This window comes from Engraulis encrasicolus, chromosome 24 (assembly GCF_034702125.1).
Source record: "Engraulis encrasicolus isolate BLACKSEA-1 chromosome 24, IST_EnEncr_1.0, whole genome shotgun sequence".
NCBI lineage: Eukaryota > Metazoa > Chordata > Actinopteri > Clupeiformes > Engraulidae > Engraulis > Engraulis encrasicolus.
The window spans coordinates 18,705,943-18,733,527 of record NC_085880.1 but is presented as its reverse complement, the minus strand read 5'-3'; the positions used below and the strand labels follow the sequence as shown (position 1 = coordinate 18,733,527).

The window sequence follows — 27,585 nt, the reverse complement described above, 5'->3', positions numbered from 1 at the left end:
TCTACATCTCAGGTTGTGTAGCAGATGGAAAAAAATCTGAAGGCAGATGAGGAGCATGGGGGAGATGTAGCCTGATTATCATCGACTTCAAGACTTGGTCTGACCAAGAGCATAACAATTAACATTTCCCAAACGGTATGGTTGACCCTCCTCCCTTGGTTTGCTAATGGTTGTTTGCTCCCTATACAATGTGGGAGGAGTTCCCGTTTTTTCGGGAGCTCAGAATCGTGTTTGTATTGTTCTTGGCCTGTCTAGAGGCAGCGCTGAAGGTGTGGCGTCACTAGGAGGGCACAGCCTGGCTAGGGGAGATGTGTTGTTACTTGATGTTATTGCATCAACATCGAAATCAGTGAAGAAGCAAAAAAAATATATTCAGGTGTTAGGCAGACTTTCAGCCCTCAGAGAAGTTCTGATGAAGTTGTGGTGATAAATAAGTTTTGTCACCATGTAAAGCTGACGTGTTGTACAAACTTAATTCGCTGACTGTGTTGTAACAGATGGAGTTTAACCCCTTAGCGCAGAGCCTCTGTTATAACCTTATTGTCACCAAAATGGCAACGACCAAGTCTTAATCAGTTACCTGAGACTCTTTGCATTGTCGTAGCATTGTTGTCATGATGCAGTTGAGTGTTTTCAGCAAAATGTGAATAGGGCTGTTGACGGTCACGGGCCCATCCGCAATAACAGGCCACAGGTCTTTCAGCAGTGCTATGCGAAAGGAATGTGTCTACATCTGGTGGTCAAAACAAGGAGTAGCAGCAGCGTCCCTTACATACCGTACGTACATCCCTGCACTGTGGAGCAGTTCAGTGGTATCAAGCGCCAGATCAGTCTATATTGAAGCTCCTGGACAACATCTAAAACGTGATATCTGATCCAGTCGCATTCTTCTTGAATATTATGAAATTCTGCCTTGTGGCTCCAGCCGTATCAGTGAATCATTTAACAAAGTAGTACACCGGTCCTTGTGTTTGTTTTGGTTCTCGACAAGGCATTTAATAAAGGGTCTTGTTGCTGGTCGGTCAGAGAGTATCCCCCCCCTCCTCCCTACCCCTCCCTCTGTCAGGGCGAGGGCCCCGGCCACATTTTATCCATCAATCCTGACCTCCTGTCATCCAAGTGCAGCAAAATTAAATCAGAGTCTGAAACCAGAGCCAAGTCCTAAACTGCAACCAACAGAAATAGCAAATCAAGTTTCACTGTCTGCTAATGACATTAGTGCGTTCCCCAAATGGCCGCCCACCGTCGCCGAACAGGAGCACATCAGGGGGGATATAATTACAGCAGGCCAAACACTCGCCGCTCCATTTTCTGGTAAAACACGCAAGGAGGGCCGGAGCGTGATGATGGTGTTTTATAGATTATATCTCCAGCTCCATCCTCCATCCCCCATCTCTCATCTCCCTTCCTCTCTCCCCTCCTCCTCCTCTCCTCTTCTCTCCTCTCCTTTGCTCCCTCCTCGCCTCCTCTCTCCTCTCCTCTCCTCTACTCTACTCTACTCTCTCCTCACCTTCTCTCTCCTGTCCTCTCCTCTCCTCTCCTCTCCTCTACTCTCCTCTACTCTCCTCTCCTCTCTTCTCCTCCCCTCTCCTCGTCTCCTCATCTCTCTCCTCTCCTCTCCTCTCCTCTCCTCTCCTCTCCTCTCCTCTCCTCTCCTCTCCTCTCCTCTCCTCTCCTCTCCTCTCCTCTCCTCTACTCTCCTCTACTCTACTCTCTCCTCACCTCCTCTCCTCTCCTCTTCTCTCCTCTCCTCTCCTCTTCTCTCCTCTCCTCTCCTCTCCTCTTCTCTCCTCTCCTCTACTCTCTCCTCGCCTCCTCTATCCTCTCCTCTCTTCTCCTCTCCTACTCTCCTCGTCTCTCTTCTCTCCTTTTCTCTCCTTTTCTCTCCTCTCCTCGTTTCTCTCCTCTCCTCTCCTCTCCTCTCCTCTCCTCTCCTCTCCTCTCCTCTCCTCTCCTCGCCTCTCCTCTCCTCTCCTCTCCTCTCCTCTCTCGTCTCCTCTTGTCTCCTCTCCACGCCCCATCTCTCCTCTCCACCCCCCATCACTCCTCTCCTCTCCTTTCCTCTTCTCTCCTCTCTCTTTTCCTCTCTCCTCACCTCCTCTCTCGTCTCGTCTCCTCTCTCGTCTCGTCTCCTCTCCCGTCTCCTCTCCTCTCCACCCCCCATCTCTCCTCTCCCCTCTCCTCTCCTCTCCGTCCACTCTCCACAGTACTTATGGGCCATTTCTCCATCTCCCCCCTCTCTCTCTCATGTCATCCTCTCCACACAGCCCTTTTTCTCCAGGTAGTGATTCATCTCTTCTCCGCCGTGTTATGTTATGCCCCGCTAATTAAACTTCCCAAGGTGAACCCAAGGAGAAGCGGAAACCACATTTTATTGACCATGTGAGAAATTCATTAGAGAAGCCAGCAGTGTCGTAGCCATGTCATACGATCTTCTTTCGCTTTCAATTTCCGTTGATTTAAGAGCAAGGGGGGGACGTCTCCTGTGTGACTGGCTGCCGATCTGCTTCAGACATTTGCAATGAGCTGAACACATTTCTTTAATTTCTCTCTCTTTGTTCCGTTCTTGTATAAAATGAAATCAATCACGTCTTTCTTTTGAGCAGCAACAATGTTGTTGTCACATGCAGATTGATAGATAGTACAATATGTAGCAGTAGACCCAGTAGGACAATTTGTTAGGGCTCCTATTTCGGAAACGGGAGGTGTGCGACTGTCCAAAGGGGGCTGTGTGGCTTGTACAAAACCAATATCACAGTCTTGTTATTGGCAAAAGACAAATGGCGGGGGCTATTGCTGCTCTGTTGAATGGTTTGGCTCCTGTGTGTGTTTGTACCTGCATCTGGCCTGGTGGCGATCACATCAGTCTTAACCTTAACGCCTCAGTTTTGAGAGACTCAGCCTTCTCGGCAGGGTAGCGTAGGGCACATTTATTTCTTAGGACATTAACTCATAGAGATGGGCTGCCTGGCGAGACAGATTGTGACATGAACTGTATAGTCTGGGATTGCTCCATAGGCAGAGTTGACGCCTGTTGGTGAAACCTTAACATTTCTTGTACAAACTGCTTCTACACATAATATACATTTATTTAAATCACCATTATTTGTTAACTGTTGTAGAGGAACGTGTTAGGCCTACCCCAACAACTCGCTAGACAGATAAACAAAAAAAACTTGCTACACAGATAGAGCATTGTGATTGGTCCACCAGGTCTGGCTGAATTGTAATTACCCTCTATTGTGCAAAGTGAGAGCCACCCACTAGGCAGATCTCAAGGCTAGGAATTGAAATGATTGGGAGTAATGTTATTTTTGTAACGTGATCTCATGTACTGTACAAACTGTGTGTGTGTGTGTGTGTGTGTGTGTGTGTGTGTGTGTGTGTGTGTGTGTGTGTGTGTGTGTGTGTGTGTGTGTGTGTGTGTGTGTGTGTGTGTGTGTGTGTGTGTGTGTGTGTGTGTGTGTGTGTGTGTGTAAGTGTGTTTGACCGCGCTTGTTTGTGCGCACATTCATATGTGTGTGTGTGTGTCTATGTGTGTCTGTTGTGCAATGTTTTCAGAGAAAAAATTGAATGAAAAGTCCGCGACACCAAGCTCCCGTTGCTCTTTTTAATGTAACGTTTAATGTTAGATCAGACAATGTCTGATGAAGGGCATGCTGCCCGAAACGTTACATTAAAAAGAGCAACGGGAGCTTGGTGTCGCGGACTTTTCATTCAATTTTTTCATTGTATTTTTGTTGGTCCTGCACCCAATTTTTTGAGACGGATGTGCGTGTTTTCTCTTTAACCAATGTTTTCAGAGAAACATGTCAGGTACTGCATATAAAAGAATAAAACTTTGTCCTGAGTAAAAAAAATGAAAACGTGTAACTTGTGTTTTCCCAGGTTCTTCGGGCCTCCACTTTCCCCAGAATGAGTACAGCGAGAGCATCTTCATTGGTCAGCCGGCAGGCTCTCCGGTGCTCCAGGTCCACTCCATGAGGGACGCGGAGGCGGAGACGCCCTATTTCTACCTCTGTTGGACGGGCCGCCCGCCGCACTACGCCTCCTGGTTCAACATGGACGAAGCCACGGGCGTCATCAGCATGAACAGAACACTGGAACACAGCGACTTCACCTCTCTGAGTGAGTTTGCATGCCTCTTCTCTTCTCTTCTCTTCTCTTCTCTTCTCTTCTCTTCTCTTCTCTTCTCTTCTCTTCTCTTCTCTTCTCTTCTCTTCTCTTCTCTTCTCTTCTCTCCTCTCCTATTCTCTCCTCTCTCAGCTGACTCCATGAGCTTGACAAAAGTTGGTCATAACACCCGTCATGTTTTTGTTTTATTGAAGGGCCCTAAGTGGTCATGCTCAAATAATGTCCCTGTATTACTGTACTTCAAAATACAGATTTTACAGTGTGGTGTGACATGCTATCTCTTCTCGCAAAATATGGTTATAAATATAAATATGAATATATACTAAAGCACTAACACTTTTGTAACATGTGAAGTTAACAGGTATGTAATAACTGCATTCCTCATGATTCGTTCAACATTTCTTTACTAAGGACACCATTGCCAATACAAACATACAGTCTATAGCAGCATCGCCGTCTCTCTCATTTCCTGTCTCTCCTCCACTGTCCTGTCAAAAATAAGGGGAAAAAAACATTTTTAAAAAAGGACACCATTGCTAATATACTGTACATACAGTCAATAGCAGCATTGTATTGTGTACATATTATCTGAGTGCACTATAGCTATTTCCACAACCCCCCTCTACCCCCCCCCTGTACCCTTGGTGGAGTGTAGCGAAGATGCTGTCGTCAGATGCGAACCCAGATCACCCAGAGTGCACCGGGACATTAAGTGCCCTCTGATATGAGAGCGATGAGGTCAGGGGTGGCCAGACATGCTCCTATATCGCTCCGCGGCTGCGGGAATTAGTTAATCATTAGGCCACTTTAACTGCGCGCGGCTTACGACATCCTATGCTGTCACACTGAGTCACCGCTCCATAACTCGACTATCAATGTACTGTAAATGTGCGGAGGAGACGGTGTATGAAAGATGTTTATTTCCCTATGTCTAGTAACAATAGCAAAGGCACAAATCAACCTCTTTTTTCCTCTCCTGTTTAAAAAGTGGAAGTGTATGTTCAGTGATTTAGCACTGTGCATTAGCCTTAATTGAAATAGGTTATTAAAGCAACACTAGTAATTTTTTGCCTTGTTGGTAACAGTGTTGGCGTTGGCGATGCCCTGCTCCAAAAAATGTTTGATTAAATGTGTGATTATAGCCCATGCAGCGATGCAAATTCACTCTGTTACAAGCTGATGAACCACTGAAACGATTTTGGAAATTGCACATAAAGGATCTTAAAAAAAAACATACAGTTATATAGAATATTAGAACAGAATATAGTAGAATATCAAAGTAACAGTAAATGTAACCTTAATACAACTAGAAATGGCCGAGAAAAAGTAGAATCACTCTCCACGGCATTCACTACTGTCTGTCTTTACGCTTGTGGTGTCCCATCACTCATAACTATCACTTGGCTTTATTATATCTCATTATTACCTCCACCATGGAGGTTATGTTTTTGGTCGCGTTGGTTTGTCTGTTTGTCTGTCTGTTTGTCTGTTTGTCAGCATGATAACTCAAACAGTTCTGAACAGATTTTGATGAAATTTGGGGGAGTTGTTTGAAATGACAAAAGGAACAAGGATTTTTTTCCCTCACCATTGCGAGACAGTTTCTAACTCCACAAAACAAGGAAGAAAGACTTGATTTTAAGTTGTATTATAGTTAAGTTGTATTATAGCCACTCCGTGAGATCGTCTTGACGGAGGTTTACACTCTCTGAGTGCTTCTAGTATCTATGTAAGATAGTATAATAATAACATTCTTGCATTTTTGCTCCTCAATCATAAATCATCACTGTGTGTGTGTGTGTGTGTGTGTGATTCTAATTAAAGCCTCGATGGCCCCGTGGCATAGGATGCCGCTGAAGGCCATGGTGTCAGACCGTCCTCTGCAGAGAGCCATCTGCATGATGAGCCCCACCGTCAAGCTCTACATCACACTCAACAACGCCACAGCGCCCCCTTGTGAGGAGATCCAGCGCGAGAAGCTCTGCTTCCCAGACAAGGAGGTGACGCCCCACATCACGGAGAACCGGCTGCCCGGGCCCCTGTACCAGCTGCGCAGGCTGACCAGGGCTCATCTCTGTCCCAACTACACCATCAGCTACCGCGTCGAGCCAGGTACTTAGACAGGCAGTGCCTCTGTGGCTTATATAGTAATATAGTAGACCCAGGTACTTACAGGAACATAGACAGGCAGTGCCTCTGTAGCTTATATAGTAATATAGTAGACCCAGGTGCTTACAGTAACATAGACAGGCAGTGCCTCTGTGGCTTATATAGTAATATAGTAGACCCAGGTACTTACAGGAACATAGACAGGCAGTGCCTCTGTAGCTTATATAGTAATATAGTAGACCCAGGTGCTTACAGTAACATAGACAGGCAGTGCCTCTGTGGCTTATATAGCAATATAGTAGACCCAGGTGCTTACAGTAACATAGACAGGCAGTGCATCTGTGGCTTATAGTGATATAGTAGACCCAGGTGCTTACAGTAGCATAGACAGGCAGTGCCTCTGTGGCTTATATAGTAATATAGTAGACCCAGGTAGCCTACTTACAGTAACATAGACAGGCAGTGCCTCTGTGGCTTATATAGTAATATAGTAGACCCAGGTACTTACAGGAACATAGACAGGCAGTGCCTCTGTAGCTTATATAGTAATATAGTAGACCCAGGTGCTTACAGTAACATAGACAGGCAGTGCCTCTGTGGCTTATATAGCAATATAGTAGACCCAGGTGCTTACAGTAACATAGACAGGCAGTGCATCTGTGGCTTATAGTGATATAGTAGACCCAGGTGCTTACAGTAGCATAGACAGGCAGTGCCTCTGTGGCTTATATAGTAGACCCAGGTACTTACAGGAACATAGACAGGCAGTGCCTCTGTAGCTTATATAGTAATATAGTAGACCCAGGTGCTTACAGTAACATAGACAGGCAGTGCCTCTGTGGCTTATATAGTAATATAGTAGACCCAGGTGCTTACAGTAAGACAGACAGCACCTCTGTATCTTAAATATAGTAATAGTCGAACCAGGTACTTACAGAAAGCCAGACAGCACCTCTGTAGCTTATATAGTCATAGTAGTCGACCCAGGTATTTACTTTGTGTTGGACTGTTGGTCCATATGTTCATATCCACTAGAGTGGATGTTGCATGATATTTAGTATACTGGGTAGTCATAGTCGAGCCAAGTAGTGAAGCCAGACAAAGATGGATACATAAAAAAACAGTTGTTGGGTCCTGCCGTCAGCGTCACAGTGGATCAAGTGGTAGAGCACTGCACTGTTACACCAGGCACCTGGGTCATTTCCAGATCCTCCCCTGTCTCTCTCTCCCACTCGCTACCTGTCACCATCCCATCTCACACTATCCTATCAATAAACACATAAACGCATCTTCCTTGAGCCGAAGTGCACCTGCTTGGCAGAAAACAAGTGAAGTAGCACTCCGTGACAACCAGCACTCCTAAGTGAAGAGTTGTTTTTTTTTAGTATCTAAACGTATGAAAGCCCCTAATATATAGATATTTAAAAGAGTTGTGTGTTTGCCTGCTACTGTCCAGATGACCCGGTGCCATTTGAGGTGAATGAGACGACGTCGGAGCTGGTGGTGATCAGGCCTGTGGACCGCGAGGAGCGGGAGGTGTACCACATGCAGATCCAGTGCACCGTGGAGACGGGAGAGGCCGTCCACAAGGTCTTCCTGCCCATGCACGTCAACATCTACGACGAGGACGATAACCCGCCCTACCTCAACGGCACCGACACTGAGGACGTGGTGGTGGAGTTTAACCGCATGGAAGTGAGTCACCTTTTTGTTATTACCAAGGAGGTTATGTTTTCGGTCACGTTGGTTTCTCTGTTTGCATGTTTGTCTGTTTGTCTGTCTGTCAGCAGGATACCTCAAAAAGTCATGAACAGATTTCGATGAAATTTTGTGGAGTTGGAAATTACAAAAGGAAGGTGATTAAATTTTAGTGGTGATCTGAATCAGGATGCAGGTCCAAGACTTTTAAAAAAAACATTCTATACCATTGTGGGATAGGGCAAATTTTTAAATTCCAGCTTCTAACTCCACAAAAACAAAGCAGAAGCACAGTCAAATGTTCTATCAAACAGCTTCCTTGACGGAGGTCTGCACTCTCTGTGTGCATTTCTAGGATTTTTTAAACTCTTCACTATATATTTTTTCTTTATTGATCTATTATTTTCTTATTAATTATTATAGTATTGATATTTATCAGAGAAGACAAACTCAGCTCTGCCAACTAGTTCTAAGACCACACTGTAGTATTGTGCATGCTTTAGTGCCACCCAGTGGTGGCCTATCTGAATTACAATCATAAAACGGGGGTTTGGTCGATGGTTGAGACAAACATCTTACAGTAGCTTACCATACTGTCCTACAAAGGTGCAGTGACTTCGTCAACAATGAAACTGAAAAAAATGCCACCAAAGCCTCGGAATTAGGTTGGATATTGTAGTTACTGCCAATTTGACATAGCAATATCTGTAAAACTGGACACATTTGGACCATAACGCTTTGTCACAAGACATAGGAGGTTTTCAGTCTAAACTCAATATGTAGTTACTGCACTTTGCCTTTGTAGGGCAGCATATATGCGCTAATCTTCTTCTTTGATGTCAATGTTTACTATTTACACTTTCTGGGTTGCTGTGGAAGCATGTTGATCCGGAATGGCCGTCCAGGTACAAGTATTTTTTTAAGAGCAAAGAAGGAAAAGGCGATCCCCTGAAACCAAAAACATAATCATGATAAAAAAATGTATTTTCACACTAAATCCTATAAATCCTATTCTGTTTTTGAAACTATTACAAATAGACAGATAAACATAAATAGAGACTACAGACGGCATGATACAAAGAAATCTCGTTTTGTTTCTCAGTACACGCGGATCTAGTGTTACTTGTGAGACTGCATTATGCTATTTTAGAGATGGCCGGAGTTAATGTCGTCTGTGGCTAAAAAGTGCTTGTATCAGCATTCCTACAGTAAGCTATGTCTCCCTCATTAATATATGGACTAATACACAGGCTATAATTAGAGAGTGTTTCTGCCAATGAGATATTAAGTGTCTGTACTGCCCTGGTATCAAATAGCTTGTTACTTCAAGTAAATTGAAGCCAGCCATCGGATATAAAGTGATGTGATGATTGGAAATGGTGACACCAGCATTTATGAGAAACCACTCATTGGCGTGACATCACACAAAAAATGTATAGCACATATTGCATGACATGTGGACAAAACTGTGTCCGCCATTGCTCATTCGTTCTTGTGTGCCATGTCAGCTATTAACATGTTTTTACAGTAAGCTGCGTTTTATGTTTCTCAGGGGGCTGTGTTTGGCAACATATCAGTGTACGACAGAGACACCACCCCGGTCTACCCCAAAGACCTTGTTCAGAACAAGCTGATGGGGACCATGATCACCAATGACACCTGGGTGAAGGAGACCTTCACCGTGTCCCACTCCTTCAGGGAAGAGAAGGCCATCTTCGGCAACGTGCGGGGAACCATCCATGACTACAGTAAGAAAAGAACTCTCAGTGCTGCTCAGTGTTCAGAATTACTTTGTCCTTTAAGTGAGTGAGCGTGGTTTTTATTCTGCTTTCTCTGTTATTAGGCTCATACTTGAGTTATTAAGGAAGATAATGGACTGATATAATGTGTTCATTTATCCAAAGAAATATGTCATGCATAATATTATAATGTATACTGTATAATGTATACTATGATATACAGAGCATCCCAAAAATGTATACACGCAAAGTATGTGTAGGCTAATAAGTGTAATCGAATTTACAGGCTCCAATTAACTGCTCTGTCACCGCCTATTCTCAAAATTATTTGTCTAGTAAAAAAAATGTTGAGCCCTGTCTCTGTCTCTGTCTCTTCAGAGCTGGTCCTCAACAAGAACCTGACGGTGGCGGAGACCAGGTCGTTCCAGATGGACTATTTGCTGAGGGACATGACGTACTCGGGCACCGACGGCTCTGTCCTGCTGCACTTCAACGTCACCATCCTGCCCGTGTCCATCACCTTCTCCAACTCCACCTACGTCTTCAGTGTCTCCAGGAAGGCAACCATGCTCTCCAAGGTGCCCTACAGCAGAGGCTCTCAACCCTTTTTTTAACAACGCCTCCTTGTCCTCGTCAAAAGCCTCCCAGCGCCCCCATAAAGGAGTCATTCGGTGTAAAATGTTGTGTTAAAACGTGATGCTGAGCCCTAACTTTTGCCACATACCTCGCGCCGAGCGTGAGCGCTATTCAGAATTCCAAGAGCTAGGTGAAATTTATGCTGTAACTATTCCATTTGGTACCGTGTGTTCGCCATCCTCTAGAATGTGAGGTAGCCTATACACAGACCCCTTAATCTGACCTGATGTATTATGACAGATGTTCAGGTTGGAAAAGTGTGATGCAAGTTACACTGGCACCTTAATCTGACCTAATAATGTGTTACGTTTCAGATTGGGAAGGTTTGTGTGGAGAACTGCTTGAAGTTCCAGGGCATCGACGTGGAGTATTCGCTGGAGGTGGTGGAGAGGAACACGTCCTCGTCCTCGTCCGTGGATCTGCAGTCCTGCTACTCTGCGGTGGCCATCGCACGCAGCTACAGGGACGTGTCCGGAGTGCTGTTTGTCAACGACACGGACATGCTGCGACGCCCCGAGTGCCAGGAGCTTCAGTACGTCGTCATCGCCCAAGAGCAGCAACTGCAGCGGCAAGCCAGGACCCAGCTGGTCATCTTCTTTGAGGATAAACGTTAGTTTCCTTTCCTTTCTCTCTCACGTTCTCTCTCTTTCTCTCTCTCTCTCTTTCCTTTCTCTCTCTCTCTCTCTCTCTCTCTCTCTCTCTCTCTCTCTCTCTCTCTCTCTCTCTCTCTCTCTCTCTCTCTGCATTCACATATTAACTATTTGCAGTGAACCATGACATTCCATAGCAAGGCTATTGTTAAGGTCTTTTCTACAGTACTGTATTAGCTAGCAGGTGTGAGATTTAAGAGGACCTAAATAGGCCTAAATTCTCTCAAACAATATTGTTAATACTGCTAGAGGAATCTGATCATTGTTGTACTCTTCAGAGTCCTATGAAGCATCAAAACAACCTGCAAACTTACTTTAGTTTTGCTGACAGAACTGTTTCAGGAGGACAGCCGTTTCAGATGTGTGTAATATACTGAATGTCTTTCCCAGAAGTTACTAACATCAAGTTACAAAAATCTGTCCAGGAATAACCTACTCAAGGACCACAATGCATGCATAATTACAACCGTGTCTTATTATTATTGCTTGCCAATAACTTCAGCCTGTGCTAACTTCAGCTTGTGGATCTCTGGTTTGCAGCAGACAAAGCGGAAGTCACGGAGCAGCGCATGATGTCGTGTGCAGAGAAGAAGAGGCGGTCTGAATGTGAAGCTTTCCGGGGCCTGGGAACGCCAACAGGGAGATGCCAGTGGAGACAGAACACAGAGAAAGGTCCCTGCAATGGCCATGCACTGCTGTCTTTCTGAGCATCAGGCTGTGGTCCACTGACACCACTCCCACACTCACACCCAGGGCTGTTGACAAGGGGGAGGTCAAAGGGCAAAGGGGTCAGTTGCCCCGGGCCCTAGGAGAAGAGGGTCCCCAGTACATTGTGATCATCCGGCTCTGGTCCACTCCCATACTAACACCACAAAAACACTACTGATCTGCTGATGAGGCCCTGACCAGACATAGGCCTACGTTATTTTCTTTTTTTAAACTTTCTTTTTTTATTATTAATTATTATTATATTTACATCCAGATACAAAGTTACAAGCATTAAAAGAGACAAACAGCAAAATAATAACAAAACAAAAACCAAAAGAACAGCTTATGGGTTCATCATCTTCATTCTTTTACTGTATAAATGCAAACAATCAAGTCAATTCATCCATCATTAGTTCAGTGGTATCATCTTTGTTTTTGTACCAGATCCATTTTTCCCATTTCCTTCCAAATAGTTCCTCCTGCATTTTCAAACTATGTGAGAACTTTTTCATGCCATATATCTCTTCCACAATACTAAACCAGTTTTCTGGAGTTGGGGGGTCTAGGCCTACGTTATTTTCATACTGACTTGATATCATCATGAGATTGCATTCGCATGGGATTTGCATTTGCAGTTTGAATCTCATACATTTGGATTTGTTTCTTGTTTGTTTTAGCATTAACACTCCGTTTAAAATTAACTCAAGAAATGTTAATGTAGATCAATCAGTGTTTAATGCATTCCTATCCTTCAATTAAATATGAATTTAATTAGGCATAATATTATAGGTAACACTTCAGAAGTGCGATCCCTTAAAAGCTTTTATATGATATCTGTCGAGTAAGACCATACTGGAGGTGAAAGATACAAGGGCTTTTGTGTTTTTCTAAAACCAGATAGCTCACATCATCCAGCCACTATTTTGAGGACTGTTTTGTTTATTTCTTTTTCTGGCGCTGTGTTGAAACTTGATCTGTTTGCACCGCAGGCATATCGCGGAACTACTCCACGTGCTCTCCGGACCTGCGGAGCTGTCCCGATGGCTTCTGTGATGTGGTGGAGAGGAGGAACACGACCATTTGTCCTCAAGACTGCACAAGTAAGCACCACAGAGGAGGTCGGGTGCAGGGTGCACACAGTTAAATATGCAGTGTTAGTTCAACACTTAAGATAGTACTCTGGGACAAAGCAATCTACCTAGTTGTGTTAAAATGCACTCTACAGGTGTTGAATGAACTGCAAAATGTACTGTGCTGTTACATACTTAAGCAATAAGCCACGAGAGGCCGTGGGTTACGCTCGATTGATAACGGCCAAGGGGAGTGGGGCACGACGTGAAGCGAAGTGCCGTAAACGTCCCCTTACCCGTTATCAATAGACCGTAGGCCTAACCCACGAATTCAAGTGGCATATTGCTTATCTAACACTGTTACACTTACTCGCTGACCAAATTTCTTTGAAAACGCTTTAATGACAATTAATTTCATCCACGACGAGTTGACAAGTTGAGGAAGTGATTGTGGTTACCCCAGCAACGTTACTCGGCGTGCGTGCGTGCGTGTGTCGCGCTGCCAGAAAACACACTTCGCTACAAAAACTCAGCAAGGGGTGATAAACACCGCAGGAATGAAATGTCTTTGCAATCACACTGATACCCCAAACACAGATGGTGCAAAGATGTGCTTTTCTTGCAGACTCCCTACCCAAACTGCAATATATTCTCATTACCAACGTAGATGCGCTGGGTCTAACTTGGATGTGCATAGAATCTTCATGTGAAAGGTGTATGTTTACGCTCGATTGACCACAGATATCAGCCAATCAGAATCGAGAACCGGACCGCACTGTGTTAGATTATACTTTTATTGTCTCAAGACATGGCATTGCTGTCACCAGAGTGGCAATGGCCAAGTCGAAATGTAATGACTGGTTTAAGTCATTATGTAATATCGCAGTAATGCACTACTGGTATGGTGGTGAATCTTTTTGAAGGAATAGGTTTTTGCTTACCTCCCTCTTCACACTATGAGGCTACATTAATATCACTGCTTTTGCTAATGTCCATGTTGTAACTCTTGTGCAGTCACTGGTGGTATGGTGCGCATTAGGAGGCTACATTAACATAATAAATTGTTCCTGTTGCGCAGGAGAGGCGGTCACTGGGGGCCATGAGGCGGGCATGATGTCTGGAATCAAAGCCGGCTTTGAAACCTGCTACTGCTACGCAATGAAATGCACCTGCGAACCTGTGGACATCAAGGGTGAGTGAAACATGGAAAAGTGGGTTTTTGAATCTTCATTTTTCTGCAAACAATGCGACTTGACTGCTGCTGATAATGATTTTGAACATACCTGTACGAATCATTTTCACAAGGAAATGTTTGAAATTGGAAAATTGTGAAGACACTAAAGGGCTTAAAGCGCTCAGGAGACTTTGCAGGGTAATATTACTCAGGTGCTCATCTGTACCGGGTGGTACCGTCAGGGCATGAAGGCCAATATGGCCGCAACGCGTAGGCCCATGTGCTGTTAAACTGAATTTGCCATGTTAAATTAAAGGCTTTTTTATATTTTTCTCAAATCTCAGAGTGCCTCTGCTTTTTCCTTCCTTTTTTAGAGAATATATTGTATTTGAAATATGGTAGCTTATTTGGGGTGTTAAAATGTTCTGCCTTTTAAAACATTTAAACATTTTGTTTCCTTCTGTGACTCACTGGTCTACATAGATCGGCGATTACAGAATTGAATAAAATGCCACATAGTGAAAAGGCTACAATTTATTGTGATGTGTTGTGAAAGCCTTGTTTCTATGAAATCATTTTCCCCCATGTGTCTTTACTTCTTGTGTGTGTGTGTGTGTGTGTGTGTGTGTGTGTGTGTGCGTGCGTGCGCACGGTACGCGTGCGTGCGTCTTCCTGTGCTCCACAGGCTACAATTTATTGTGATGTGTTGTGAAAGCTTTTTTTCTATAATATAATTTTCCCCCATGTGTCTTTACTTCCTGTGTGCGTGTGTGCGTGTGTGTGTGTGTGTGTGTGTGTGTGTGTGTGCGTGTGTGTGTGCGCGTGCGTGCGCACGGCACGCGTGCGTGCGTCTTCCTGTGCTCCACAGGCTACAATTTATTGTGATGTGTTGTGAAGGCTTTTTCTGTAATATCATTTTCCCCCATGTGTCTTTACTTCCTGTGTGTGTGTGTGTGTGTGTGTGTTCGCGTGCGTGCGTTGTGTCTTCCTGTGTTCTTCCACAGAGGCCATATGTGACGACGTGTGCAAGACCATCATCGCCACGGCGGTGCTGCTGTCATTCATCGTGTCCATCCTGCTCTCCTCCTTCTTCATCCATCGCTACCACAAGAACACGCCCAAGCCGCCCATCGCCTCGGCTGAGATGACCTTCCGCCGGCCCGCCCAGTCCTACCCCATCAGCTACTCGGCCAATAACGTGCGCCGCGCCTCCCTCGACTCCATGGAGAACCAGGTGGCCGTCGACACCTTCAAAATACCGGTGAGGAGGACTTTTTTTTTTTAAAGATAATTTTTGGGCTTTTTTCACCTTTGTTAACCAGAGAGGACAGTGACACCTTCCAAAATACCGTTGAGGACATTTCTTTAAAAGATATTTTTGGGCTTTTTCACCTTTATTAACCGGACAGGACAGTGAGAGAAACAGGAAATGGGGTGTGGGAGTGGGGAGAGAGAGAGGGGATGGATCGGCAAAGGACACCGGGTCAGAATTGAACCCGGGTCTTCAGTGTAATGGCACCCTGTCTTAGCTTATTGAGTCAGCTGGGGCCTGTAACCAATACTCTGTACCTAAATTACTGTAATGTAATGGTTCATCACGAACCCAAAAAACACCCATTTGATCAGCAATGGTCACAACCCTGCTCTATATGTGTGTGGTCTTCTGACAGGAGGATCCCAAGTGGGAGTTCCCACGTAAGAACCTGGTGCTGGGCAAGACACTGGGAGAGGGAGAGTTTGGCAAAGTGGTGAAGGCCACGGCGTTCCGACTGAAGGGCAAGGCCGGATACACCACCGTTGCTGTGAAAATGCTGAAAGGTAGGAATAGTTTGCCATCAACAACACAACACAGCTCAGGTATCATGCGCACATACACACACACACACACACACGCTCATGCACGCACTATCGCACACACACACACGCACGCACGCACGCACGTACACACGCACACACACACACACACACACACACACACACACACACACACACACACACACACACACACACACACACACACACACACACACACACACACACAATCACAATAGTTGTGGTCTGAGGGTCCCTGGGTTCAAAAGAATCATATGACATCAAAGAATAGCTGAAACGTTTTAACAGCCAATATGACTGTATTACTGGGTTTCAGTGGATGTATCGTTTTATAGCGTAATGTCCAATAGTACTGTTCAGCAGTACTCATATTACATGTTTTCAAAAACACTGTCAAAACTATACTTTATTTTGAAGTGGAGTATCGTCTATCTGTTGTAGTGTGTGTATTTTACTAAATATGTCTTTGTTTTGTGCAGTCAGACAGGACAGAGACATTTGCATTTAAATGTCACTTTTCATTTTGCATTATTTTCATTATTTGTACAATGCTGTAGGTACTCTATCTACAGGTTTTGGAATTTGTTGGCAATCACACGTGCAGTATTACTCATGTTTACATAGTGCCCCATTGCTTTTGGTTTTCTTCAGAGAATGCGTCTCATAGCGAGCTGCGGGACCTGTTATCCGAGTTCACTCTGCTGAAGCAGGTCAACCACCCACACGTCATCAAGATGTACGGAGCCTGCAGTCAAGACGGTAAGACACCCCTCTTGCACTTTGTTCCCTTATTCAGCCTTATTAAGGCTCATTAAGTTCATGACAAACAAACCTTCTCTCAATGTCATGGTCCTCTACTATACCGTGGCTGCAATAGCTTTGGCATGTCTTTTTTTTACTCTGTGTTCCTCCACATATCTGTCTATTTAGATCCTCTTTTGTGGGTCACTCTTGATTACCAGCTCTCCATCAAGCTTTATAAAAGTATTTAAATAGTTTAGATCAACCTCCTCTCCAAAGCCAACTTAACTGCATATGATATCTAATTGTAAAGGTAATGATTATGTCTAAAACTGGCATGCTGCTGCTGTTCAATTTGGTCAGCAATTAAGTGCAACAGTGTTAGATCATTGGAAAAAACAACCAATGTAACAACTGCATAATATCTAATTATTAAGGCATGCTGCTGCTGTTTCTCCTCCAGGGGTGAATTTCTCAAAACCAAAGTTGCTTACTACATTAGCTACTTCGTTGCTTTCAATGCATTTTCCCATTGGCAACTACCGAAGTTGCTAACAGGCTAACAACTTCCCTTTTGAGAAACTCACCCCAGGTCTGCTGTCAGATAGTGGAGTATGGCAAGTAGAGAACAGAGGCATCAGTTGACCTAATACTATACAGGGGCACAGTAGGGCACCGAAAAATAAATAAATATTATTTCGTGAATAAATTACCATATTAAGAAGCCACGTGCCATAATGGACTGAATACAGTTTTTGGTGAAACTCATACCTGGGCACGGCAGATCAACACCCAGGCAGGTGCCCCTGTAAAATAGATCTGGCGACGCCCCTGGTAGAGAAGGCAACTTAACAACTATATATAATATCTACAAACTGCAATGTAATTGCCATGCTGCTGTTGCTCTGCTCCAGGTCCGCTGTATTTGATAGTGGAGTATGCAGAGTAGAGATGGCACCTTAACAACTGCATAATATAGTATCTAATTGTAAAGGCGTGCTGCTGCTGTTTCTCCAGGCCCGTTGTATTTGATAGTGGAGTATGCCAAGTACGGCTCTCTGCGTAACTTCCTGCGGGAGAGCCGCAAGGTGGGGCCCAGCTACATGAGCGGCGAGGCCAACCGTAACTCCAGCTACCTGGAGAACCCGGACGAGAGGGCCCTCACCATGGGAGACCTCATCTCCTTCGCCTGGCAGATCTCCCGGGGCATGCAGTACCTGGCAGAGATGAAGGTACAGTACAGCCAGAAGTAAAGGAGACGCGCTCACACTAACGCCTATACCAGTGTTTCTCAACCTTTTTTTAGGTGAGGCACCCTTTCAATTCATGAAAGATTTCAAGGCACCCCAAACCAACAAGCCGTAACATGGCATCGCATCCGATACCACAAAAGCTTAGAAAAGTAACACATTTGGAGACGTTCGAAGTTGCAGCTGACTGGGGCGACCTATATGTACTTTATTGTGCGTAAATGGCAGATGAAAGATTCCACTGACTAGCATTAACTTATCAATTTTGACAAATATGCATTATATTACATAATTTATTTATCAGCCACGTTTCCGCCGCGGCACCCCAGGGTGCCCCGGCACTCCTGTTGAGAAACATTGGCCTATACTATTTAATACAGATTATAACTGGGTGCTGAATCCCACATAATGTAATGATGAATGAAGGAAGCGAAAGACGGACTGTTCATAGTTTTCTCTGTTTATTCGCCTAGGAGAATCTGTAGCCTATGAAGACCATCAGAATAAGCTCCAGAATGTAAAACTACGCAATGCACTTGAAAGCTTTAAAAAGATACTCAGTTGTCAACAATCTCAAAACTCTATTGACTGACTGTACAGTATGCAGTACCTGCTGGCATACAGTAGATGAAGGCATCTGTGTAGAGGCAATCAGAGAATTACCGTCTACTGCTGGGTGCCCAGTTGGCTCAATTGACTCAGTTCAGTGTTAGATAATAGATTAGATTCCACTTTACAAAGATAGCAGTGTCAACTCTGTTTTTGGGAGCAGGCGCTTGATCTCATATTGAGAGATATAGAGTTCTATGCTTTATTCAAAGAGAATAGTGGAGTTTTGTTTACAGTTCAAAAAATATTTTTTCTATGTTTGCTTTACAGCTTGTTCACAGAGACCTTGCCGCAAGAAATGTCCTGGTCGCAGAGGGTCGGAAGATGAAGATTTCAGACTTTGGTTTGTCACGAGACGTCTACGAAGAAGACTCCTATGTCAAGCGAAGCAAGGTGACATTAGCTAAGCTGGAATGACACATTGACATTATTAGTGAATAGTTATTCAAATTAGTTATAGTGATCATAGTTATCTGAACTAAATTGTGCTTGTGTTTGTATGGTTCTCTTGTTCTCAGGGTCGCATTCCTGTCAAATGGATGGCCATAGAGTCACTGTTCGATCATATTTACACAACTCAGAGTGATGTGTGAGTATAAAATATTACTGTGAAGGACGTTTACAATGCAAATTATGCGTAATGTGCACTGTTTTTAACTGTGTACAGTCAAAAACAGTGATTGTTTAACAGTACATTGACTATGAACGATGTATGTACAACTATTAGCAGTGACTTTGCATCCACTTAGCTGGTCATTTGGTGTGCTTCTGTCATTAACATGCCGTGGTGTCCTCTCGTCTGGTCATTCGGTGTGCTTCTGTCATTAACTTGCTGTGGTGTCCTCTCAGCTGGTCATTCGGTGTGCTCCTGTGGGAGATTATGACTCTGGGTGGAAACCCCTACCCTGGCATCGCTCCTGAACGTCTCTTCAACCTCCTCAAGACAGGCTACCGCATGGAGAAACCAGAGAACTGCACTGAGGAAATGTAAGCTAACTGGTGTAGCTCAAGTTATGGATTACTCTGTTTTGTCCCCCTCACATTATCTCATGTGATGATTAATTACTTTTCATGTCATTTTAATTTCTTTTGGCCTTTGAAATGTTGCATTTGTACTGTGCATTTATGAACAATTACATATATGAAAGGCGTAAGCTAATATCCAGCCTCCTGGCTAAGGCCAAACAACACCCATGGAAATATCCATTACCAACCCCATGTCACTGTGTTGAATTGCTCAATTTAGATTGTTGAATTTGGCATTTGTACATTCTTAGTAAAGCTGCACATTTGATACCTTTTGTACATGGGAAGCTATGTTATAAATGTGACATGGTGTTGTCCCCAACGGTACAATCTGATGCAGAGTTGTTTAAAGTAGAAGTAGTACTTTTTAGTTCTACTTCTAGTAGAAGAAGTACTTTTACAGGTGTAATTACAACAATAGTAGTGTGATCATTACATAGTTGAAACCATGTAATATCATACTACTACAGTAGTGTTGTTATCATTACAGCTGTAAGACTCATTACAGCTGTAAGAGTACTTCTACTTTATACAAGTCTGATCTGATGTGCATGTACTGTCTCCGTCATTGATGTAAATGTGAAGACTAGCTGTGACGCTGACATGGTGTTCTGTGTTGCCCGATGGAAAGTGCTAAACTATCGTACCAAAAACTCAACATTTTTGGGAGGAAACGTACACAAACCGAACTGTTCTTTAAGGCAACTGAATGAAAACTCGTACATCATGTGTTTTTGATCATACAGAGGACACAATTAAGGTACAAATACGATAATTATCGTTTATCTGGCAACTTTGATGGAGTTGGTGTACCCAGAGGGACAATCTGATGTACATAGACAGGTCATTGATGTAAATGTGAAGCTTGCTTGGCTGTGACGCTGACATGGTTGGTGTTGCTTTCCCTAAAGGGTGTGTGTGTGTGTGTGTGTGTGTGTGTGTGTGTGTGTGTGTGTGTGTGTGTGTGTGTGTGTGTGTGTGTGTGTGTGTGTGTGTGTGTGTGTGTGTGTGTGTGTGTGTGTGTGTGTGTGTGTGTATTTATGTATGTATGTATGCTGCTGGACACCTTAATGTCCCTCGGTATTGATAAATGATACTCTACTCTACTCTACTACTCCAAAGGTATAATCTGATGCTGCGCTGCTGGAAACAGGAATCGGATAAGAGGCCGACCTTCTCCGAGATCAGCAAGGAGCTGGAGAAGATGATGGTGAAGAGCCGAGTAAGGACAACGCTAACAACACATAACGCCCCCTTTACACACACACGCACACACACGCACACACACGTGCACACACACAAACGCACACACACACACACACACACACACACACAAACGCACACACACACACACACACACACACGAACAAACACATGCACGGACACACGCAAAACACTAACACACACACACACACACATACAAAACACACACACACAAAAGACAAACATACAATGAAAACTTACCAAATTTAACCAGAATGGTTACATATCTGTCGTCCATGGATATGTGCTGAGAGGTCCTGTTAATTCAAGAAAGAAAAATACAAAAAATATTCATACATCGATTCATAGCAAATAAGAAAAAGATAAAATGATATATGTGTGTGTGTCCCCTTCCCCCGCCCCTCTGTTGCTAGGACTACCTGGACCTGGCGGCCTCCACCCCGGCCGACGCCCTGCTGTATGACGACGCCCTGTCTGAAGAGGACACGCCCCTAGTGGACTGTAATAACGCCCCTCTCCCCCGCAACCTCCCCTCCACTTGGATTGAAAACAAGCTCTATGGTAGAATATCCCATGCATTTACTCGATTCTAGTGGCAGAAAAAAAACACCAGTTGTCTTTTTTCTGGCAATTTGTGCTTGGCTCTGTTTTTTTCTTGGCGGGTTGGGGAGGGTGGTAGTGGGGTAGTGGCATGCAAAAACAGGTGATCTTTCTTCAGTCTCTAGCCACAAAACTTTTTGATTGTCTTTGATATGTGAAGGGGGGGGGGAGGGGGGTCAGCTGTCTAATTTTAACCTGGACCTGCTTCTGATGTACAGGAAGCTTAATAAAGTTACAGTGACAAACATTTTGGAAACTGTACAATTTTGATTATTTGATCGCACTGGTTCAAGTGGACTGTTGCTATTCAAGTACTATCACATAATATTTATTTTTTACCATTACTGCTCGACAGCGGCGGTAGCATTATGACATCGACCACTTATATGTGATATTTTTTATAAGTTTACTACTACTCTTCAGCATCATTTGTAGGAATACATTCGAAACAGGTCCTAGCTAAGTCACTTGTTTATTTGGTTTGGATTACAAACTGTCCTATGATTTCTGTACCTTTTTGTACATAGTGATTAAATGTATATATATGGATTCTGCATTGCTGAATAGAGGAGCAGTAAGGCTTTTCAACTGAACTCTACTACTCATGAGCATGAAGCCACTAAATTGAAAAGAAACAAGATTTAAGCCCTTATATGTATCTAGCAATAACACCAGAGAACATTCTTGCAATTAGTCTTCCAGTGTAAAGCTTGATCAAAGAAAATGGCTGCATTGAGCTTGCATGGTCACATCAAGGACATTGTGGAAGACAATTTAATGTCATACTAATCACAACATCTTTGCTATGTATTGATATTTCTTCAGCTCATATGCAGGGGACTGCAATTATAATGCCATTTGGGTCTAATTTCTAAGACGATTCGGTAACACTTTATTTCAATAGTTCACTATTACAGTGGCTCTACCACATTAGGTACAGTGTAATAGCCAGTTTAACAATATTTAATACCATGCAATACCAGTGTAATAACATGTACCAACCCTAACCCTAACCCTAGATCTAAGAACAAAATTGTTACATGGTGTTACCCTGGAATTGCATGGCATTAAATATTGTTACACTGGTTATTACACTGTACCTAATGTGGTAGATCCACTGTAATAGTGAACCATTAAAAAGAAAGGGATACCGGCGATTCTCCAGAATGATCAGGTCCCACGCTTTGGTCAGAGATTATGTTGAGAGCCTTACTGTCTTGCACTCTTCTTTCCACTCATCCCTCCATACCATGCAGACGAATGATGTGTTCTCGTTTTTAGGCATGTCATACCCCGACTGGCCAGAGGGGAGCCCCGTACAGCTCAACAGACTTGATGGCACTAACCCTGTCTTTTCAAGATATGCCAATGATAGTGTTTATGCAAACTGGATGGCTTTGCCTACGTCTGCAAAAATTGTGGACAAGCTTGACAGTTAAAAGTTAAAAAAAACAAGCGTATGGAGAAAAAAAAGACTCAAAACTACTGGACAGATGTGTATATTTATAAATACATATTATATTATATATATATTGGAAGAAAATAATGTGTACATATATATTCCCTGATGCTTCAAGTGATTCCCTTTTCTTTCTGTTGCACGAGTGATTGGAGATGGAGGTGAAGGTCATAGTGTGCACAGCCCCACTGTTACCTGGAGTTCTGTATACTGTCCTGTGCCATGCGTCACACTGCACCCTGGTATAGCCTTGGTGACCTCCAGAGGGGTATACTACTAAGAAGCTGGTTCAGGAGTAAACCAGGTTAAGTTGAAAAGGTAAATCATCTAATAGAAGAGCCGGTAGTCCTCATTTTAGGACTACTAATCTATTTCAAGATTTACCTTTTTAACTTAACCTGGGGTCCGTTTCTCGATTCTTGTCGATACTAACCGCCTTAAGACCGTCTTATGACGTAACACCATTCCCTTGGATTTAGTGGTGAGCGTCGCTGTCGAGAGAGAGTTGAGTCGCTCTTACGAAGGACGTTGCTACCATCGTTAGCAAAGACGCTTTCGAGAATGCCACCCCTGGTTTCCTCCTGATCCAGCTTCTTAGTCTGGGCCCCCAGGTCCTGTCAGCCATCTTGTATTATTATTGCATGAGTGTACTGTACATGGTTCAGTGTCCATGTTAATGTCTTTCAAGTGCCTGTGCAGCTTCTATTATACCTTCCACTTTAAAGAGTTAAAATTAAAAAAGCGCCTAACGATTTAGGACTGAGAAGATCTAGTTCACCAGCCCAGGGGTGAATGAAAGGGAACGTCTTTTCCATCAGCTACCTTACAACATTTTTGGGTGGATGAAAGAAGGGAAGAATGGAAGCAGCCTCCATCTGGGGAAATAAAAGTGCAAAAATATACATCCAACAGGATATGATATGACAGGTCTATATCAAAGGGAATTTTTATTTTATTTTTAATTTTGTTTTGTTTTGTTTTGTTTCGTTTCAATCTGCAAAAGGGATTTGCCAAAGCAACTTTTTTTAAAAATCTAAATCATTTCCTGAATTTGTGCAAAATGCTGTCATCAAATGCTGTATGAAGGATGAAGGATATGTCTCTTAACGTGTAGTTCATAGACATGTCCCAGTGTAGTTCAATGTTTTTATTTCGTTTTCTTTTGTTCTGTCATTTATGGTTGACGTCCGTGTGCAGACATGAGTTGTGCAATGACTGCAGCAACAGACCAATGAGTGTGATTGTCATTTATGTTGTTCTATTTACATTACCATCAATAAAAATGTTACAATATATTATGTGGCTGTGGTTTATGTGAAAGTATGTAGTCTGTGTATTGGAGTCTGTACATGACATGAATATTATTTCTGATAATTACGATATCAAGAAAGAAACAGGCCTGTGCCATATAGTATGTCTTGTTCAGTTTTTTACACACACACACACACATATATAATATAATATATATATGGGCTTTTTTGCCTTTATTTCATAGGACAGTTGGAGATGGTGACAGGGAGAGAGAGAGAGATGGGGGAAGATCGGCAAATGCCCCCAGGTAGGAATCGAACCCGGGTCACCGGCGTAGTAACCCAGTACCCTACCGTTAGTCCACGGCAGGGCCTTTATCTTATTTAGTTTTTGTATGTTTGTATGTGTGCCTATCTCTACCTAGTGTCCATGGCTCATACAGTGATTGTGCCTCTGATGACCTCATGACAGGCCAGGCCTGTTGACAGTCAGAGGTCACCCACAGCCCTGGGGAAAGCCACTCCGTCCCTCTACACTGCCCTACAAAGGCAAAGTGCAGTAACTATTGACATATTTTGTCAAAATTGAGTTTAGACTGAAAGTAGTTACAGCTCCTTTATCTTTTGACAAAGCCTTAAGGTCCAAATGTGTCCTGTTTTAGAGATATTGCTAAGTCAAATTTTCAGTACTGTAACTATAATATCCAACCTAATACCAACGCTTGAAGGCTTTTTTCTCTGTGTCAGCCTGAGTTTAAAGTGTAGGGCCTAGTGGCCAAAGTTTGGGGCCTAGTGTGTGTGTGTATGTGTGTGCGTGTGCGTGTGCGTGTGTGTGTGTGTGTGTGTGTGTGTGTGTGTGTGTTTCTTTGACAAGGTGCATTGCATTCATTACTGTTGCAGAGGTGTGAGATTGTACAGCTTGTGCATTCATTGTCTGTGACTTGATATGTCTATGCAAATTAAAAAAAAACTGAAATGCAGACGACAGGGAAATGACATATTCCACAATTGCGTGCTTATTTCAAAGCAGACATTGTATTCCACCATTGCGTGCTATGTGAAAGCCCCATTGTCCCTTGATGGATGGGGGGGGTGTTGGGCTTTTGGGGGAACCACCAGGAAAAGATCAGCCTTTAAACACAGAGAGAGGGCGAGAAACAGGACAGTACTGTAGGTAGTAGCAGTGGCAGAGAGACGACTTCTCCTATAAAATACGTCTTTCATATCTGAGCAAAGACCCTTTAACACGCCAGCTCTCCTGGAGACGACATCCTCCGGAGAACACAGAGAACACAGACCCTGTAAGTTAACGCACTGCAGGTGTGCTCCAAGAAAGGACACTTATTCCAACAGGCCAGGTAAGGGTGTTTTTATATGGGCTGGAGCAGGGCCGTTGCTATGGTTTTGGAGGCCCTAAGCATAACTGGTCAGGAAGTCCCCCTCATAATTAAATGATAATAATAATAATCTTCTAACAAATAAATGTATGTTTTGTAATGTAATTCAAGTATCCCAATAGAATCTCACGCACATCCAGTGACTGGTTTCGGGTGCAATTTAAAAAAAAGTTAATCCATAGGTAATGAAGAAAACCGCACACCGATGAACTCCCATTTAAGCCATTTTATTGCGTGACATTTCGGGCCAACGAAACGTCACGCAATAAAATGGCTTAAATGGGAGTTCATCGGTGTGCGGTTTTCTTCACTTGTAATGTGTTTCAAAAAATTCTTCATGACGTTTTTTTTAAGTCAAGCTCCAAATATTATCCCAAAATGTATTGCTTGCTAGTTGTCTGTTGATGATGCATAACCTTATGGATGTTATTGGGAATAAATCAAGATTTTTTTTTTTAATGTAAACATTCTTCTACCCCCATTACAATGACCAGGATCTCGTAAAAGGCTGAAGAAAAAAAATAATTCTCAGGTGCTGGCAAGTCTAGAGTAGTGTGAGCGTTACAGCTGCATGTCGAGTCCTATTCATCCTCTTCTTAGGCACTCTGACCTCAAAGTTATCACTGGCCATTTGATTTCTCTGTCCCCCTCTCTCTCCACTCGCCACCCTCACTCCTTAATTTCTTTCTCTACAGCTAGCTAATATACTGATACTGCATTGCATACATTCTGCACACCATTCAAATACACTCATCATTTCCGCTAGACACTTTATTGTTTGTGATTTTTATCATGATTCTAATAAATAACAACAGTGGTATTTTGATATTGTCTCCTTCTCATTTTGTTTCCCTTAACAAACCGGGTTGTAACAAGACAGACAGACAGACAGACAGACAGACAGACAGACAGACAGGCCTAGGGAGAGAGAGGGTGTGTTTGTATGACAGTGTGTGACAGGGCTATGTGAGGGCAACATTAGTCATTTACATTCACATTCAAGGTTTTGTGTCCCAACAGCCATTATTAAATGTGTATTAATAAAATATGTATCGATTTCATTTCCAGCTATGGCTCATGGGTGGTGTTTCCTCCTGCTCACCCTAGGTGAGTGGTGTGTGTGTGTGTGTGTGTGTGTGTATGTGTGTGTGTGTGTGTGTGTGTGTGTGTGTGTGTGTGTGTGTGTGTGTGTGTGTGTGTGTGTGTGTGTGTGTGTGTGTGTGTGTGTGTGTGTTTGTACGTGTGTACGTGTGTGTGTGTATGTGTGTACGTGTGTACGTATGTACGTGTGTTATATGTATGTATGTGTACGTGTATGTACAGTCAATCCGGAAAGTATTCACAGCGCTTCACTTTTTTCACATTTTATTATCTTACAGCCTTATTCCAAATGCTAAAAATGAATCTCTGTTGTCAAAATCCTACACAAATTATTCCATTATGACCATGTGAAAAACAAGTTGTCTTGATAGTTTTGAAAATGTATAAAAATAAAAAACAAAGAAATCATATTTACAAAAGTATTCACAGCCTTTGCTTAATACTTTGTAGAACCACCTTTGGCAGCAATTACATTCATTTTTTCATTTCGAAATGAAAAGGGATTAAAAGGGAGGTCATCGGTGTGTGTTTCAACCTCAACAGAGATTCATTTGTAGAATTTGGAATAAGGCTGTAAGATAATAAAATGTGAAAAAAGTGAAGTGCTGTGAATACTTTCCGGATTGACTGTATGTATGTATATATGTACAGTATGTATTGTATGTAATTATTGGTTTCTTGGTGCTTGTGTTAGTATTTGCTCTTCTTGTGTTTTATAACATGCACACACACACACACACACACACACACACACACACACACACACACACACACACACACACACACACACACACACACACACACACACACACACACACACACACACACACACACACACACACACACACAGATGACATCAACGACTTTAACGACAAAAGACATCAACGACTTTAGGCCAGTAGCCCTCATTTCACACATCATGAAGACAATGGAGAGGCTGCTGCTGAATACCCTAAGACCACAGGTGAGCCATGCACAGGACCCACTGCAGTTTGCATACTGGGAGAAGGTTGGAGTGGATGATGCCATCTCATACCTACTGCATAGGACACACTCTCATCTGGATAAAGGGAATAGCGCTGTGAGAGTCATGTTCTTTGACTTTTCCAGCGCTTTCAATACCATCCAACCCTCCAGACTGGGAGAGAAGCTCCTGCAGATGGATGTGGACGCCCTC

The 27,585-nt window shown here is 43.3% G+C and overlaps 1 protein-coding gene across 1 annotated transcript in view; it reads left to right on the top strand.

Annotated features, from left to right (window-relative positions):
• Nucleotides 1-22,923, top strand: part of ret (ret proto-oncogene receptor tyrosine kinase) — a 42,606-nt gene extending 19,683 nt beyond the window's left edge. The window contains exons 2-20 of the mRNA XM_063190961.1: nt 3,889-4,128; nt 5,959-6,246; nt 7,700-7,938; nt 9,494-9,689; nt 10,059-10,258; nt 10,631-10,925; nt 11,507-11,638; nt 12,664-12,774; nt 13,823-13,936; nt 14,923-15,179; nt 15,589-15,736; nt 16,403-16,510; nt 17,510-17,724; nt 18,622-18,744; nt 18,870-18,940; nt 19,201-19,338; nt 20,500-20,599; nt 21,015-21,162; nt 22,483-22,923. Coding sequence (XP_063047031.1) covers nt 3,889-4,128; nt 5,959-6,246; nt 7,700-7,938; nt 9,494-9,689; nt 10,059-10,258; nt 10,631-10,925; nt 11,507-11,638; nt 12,664-12,774; nt 13,823-13,936; nt 14,923-15,179; nt 15,589-15,736; nt 16,403-16,510; nt 17,510-17,724; nt 18,622-18,744; nt 18,870-18,940; nt 19,201-19,338; nt 20,500-20,599; nt 21,015-21,162; nt 22,483-22,640 — 3,281 coding nt within the window. The 3' untranslated portion in view covers nt 22,641-22,923. The remainder of the gene's footprint in view (nt 1-3,888; nt 4,129-5,958; nt 6,247-7,699; nt 7,939-9,493; nt 9,690-10,058; nt 10,259-10,630; nt 10,926-11,506; nt 11,639-12,663; nt 12,775-13,822; nt 13,937-14,922; nt 15,180-15,588; nt 15,737-16,402; nt 16,511-17,509; nt 17,725-18,621; nt 18,745-18,869; nt 18,941-19,200; nt 19,339-20,499; nt 20,600-21,014; nt 21,163-22,482) is intronic.
• The last annotated feature ends 4,662 nt before the right edge of the window (nt 22,924-27,585 follow it).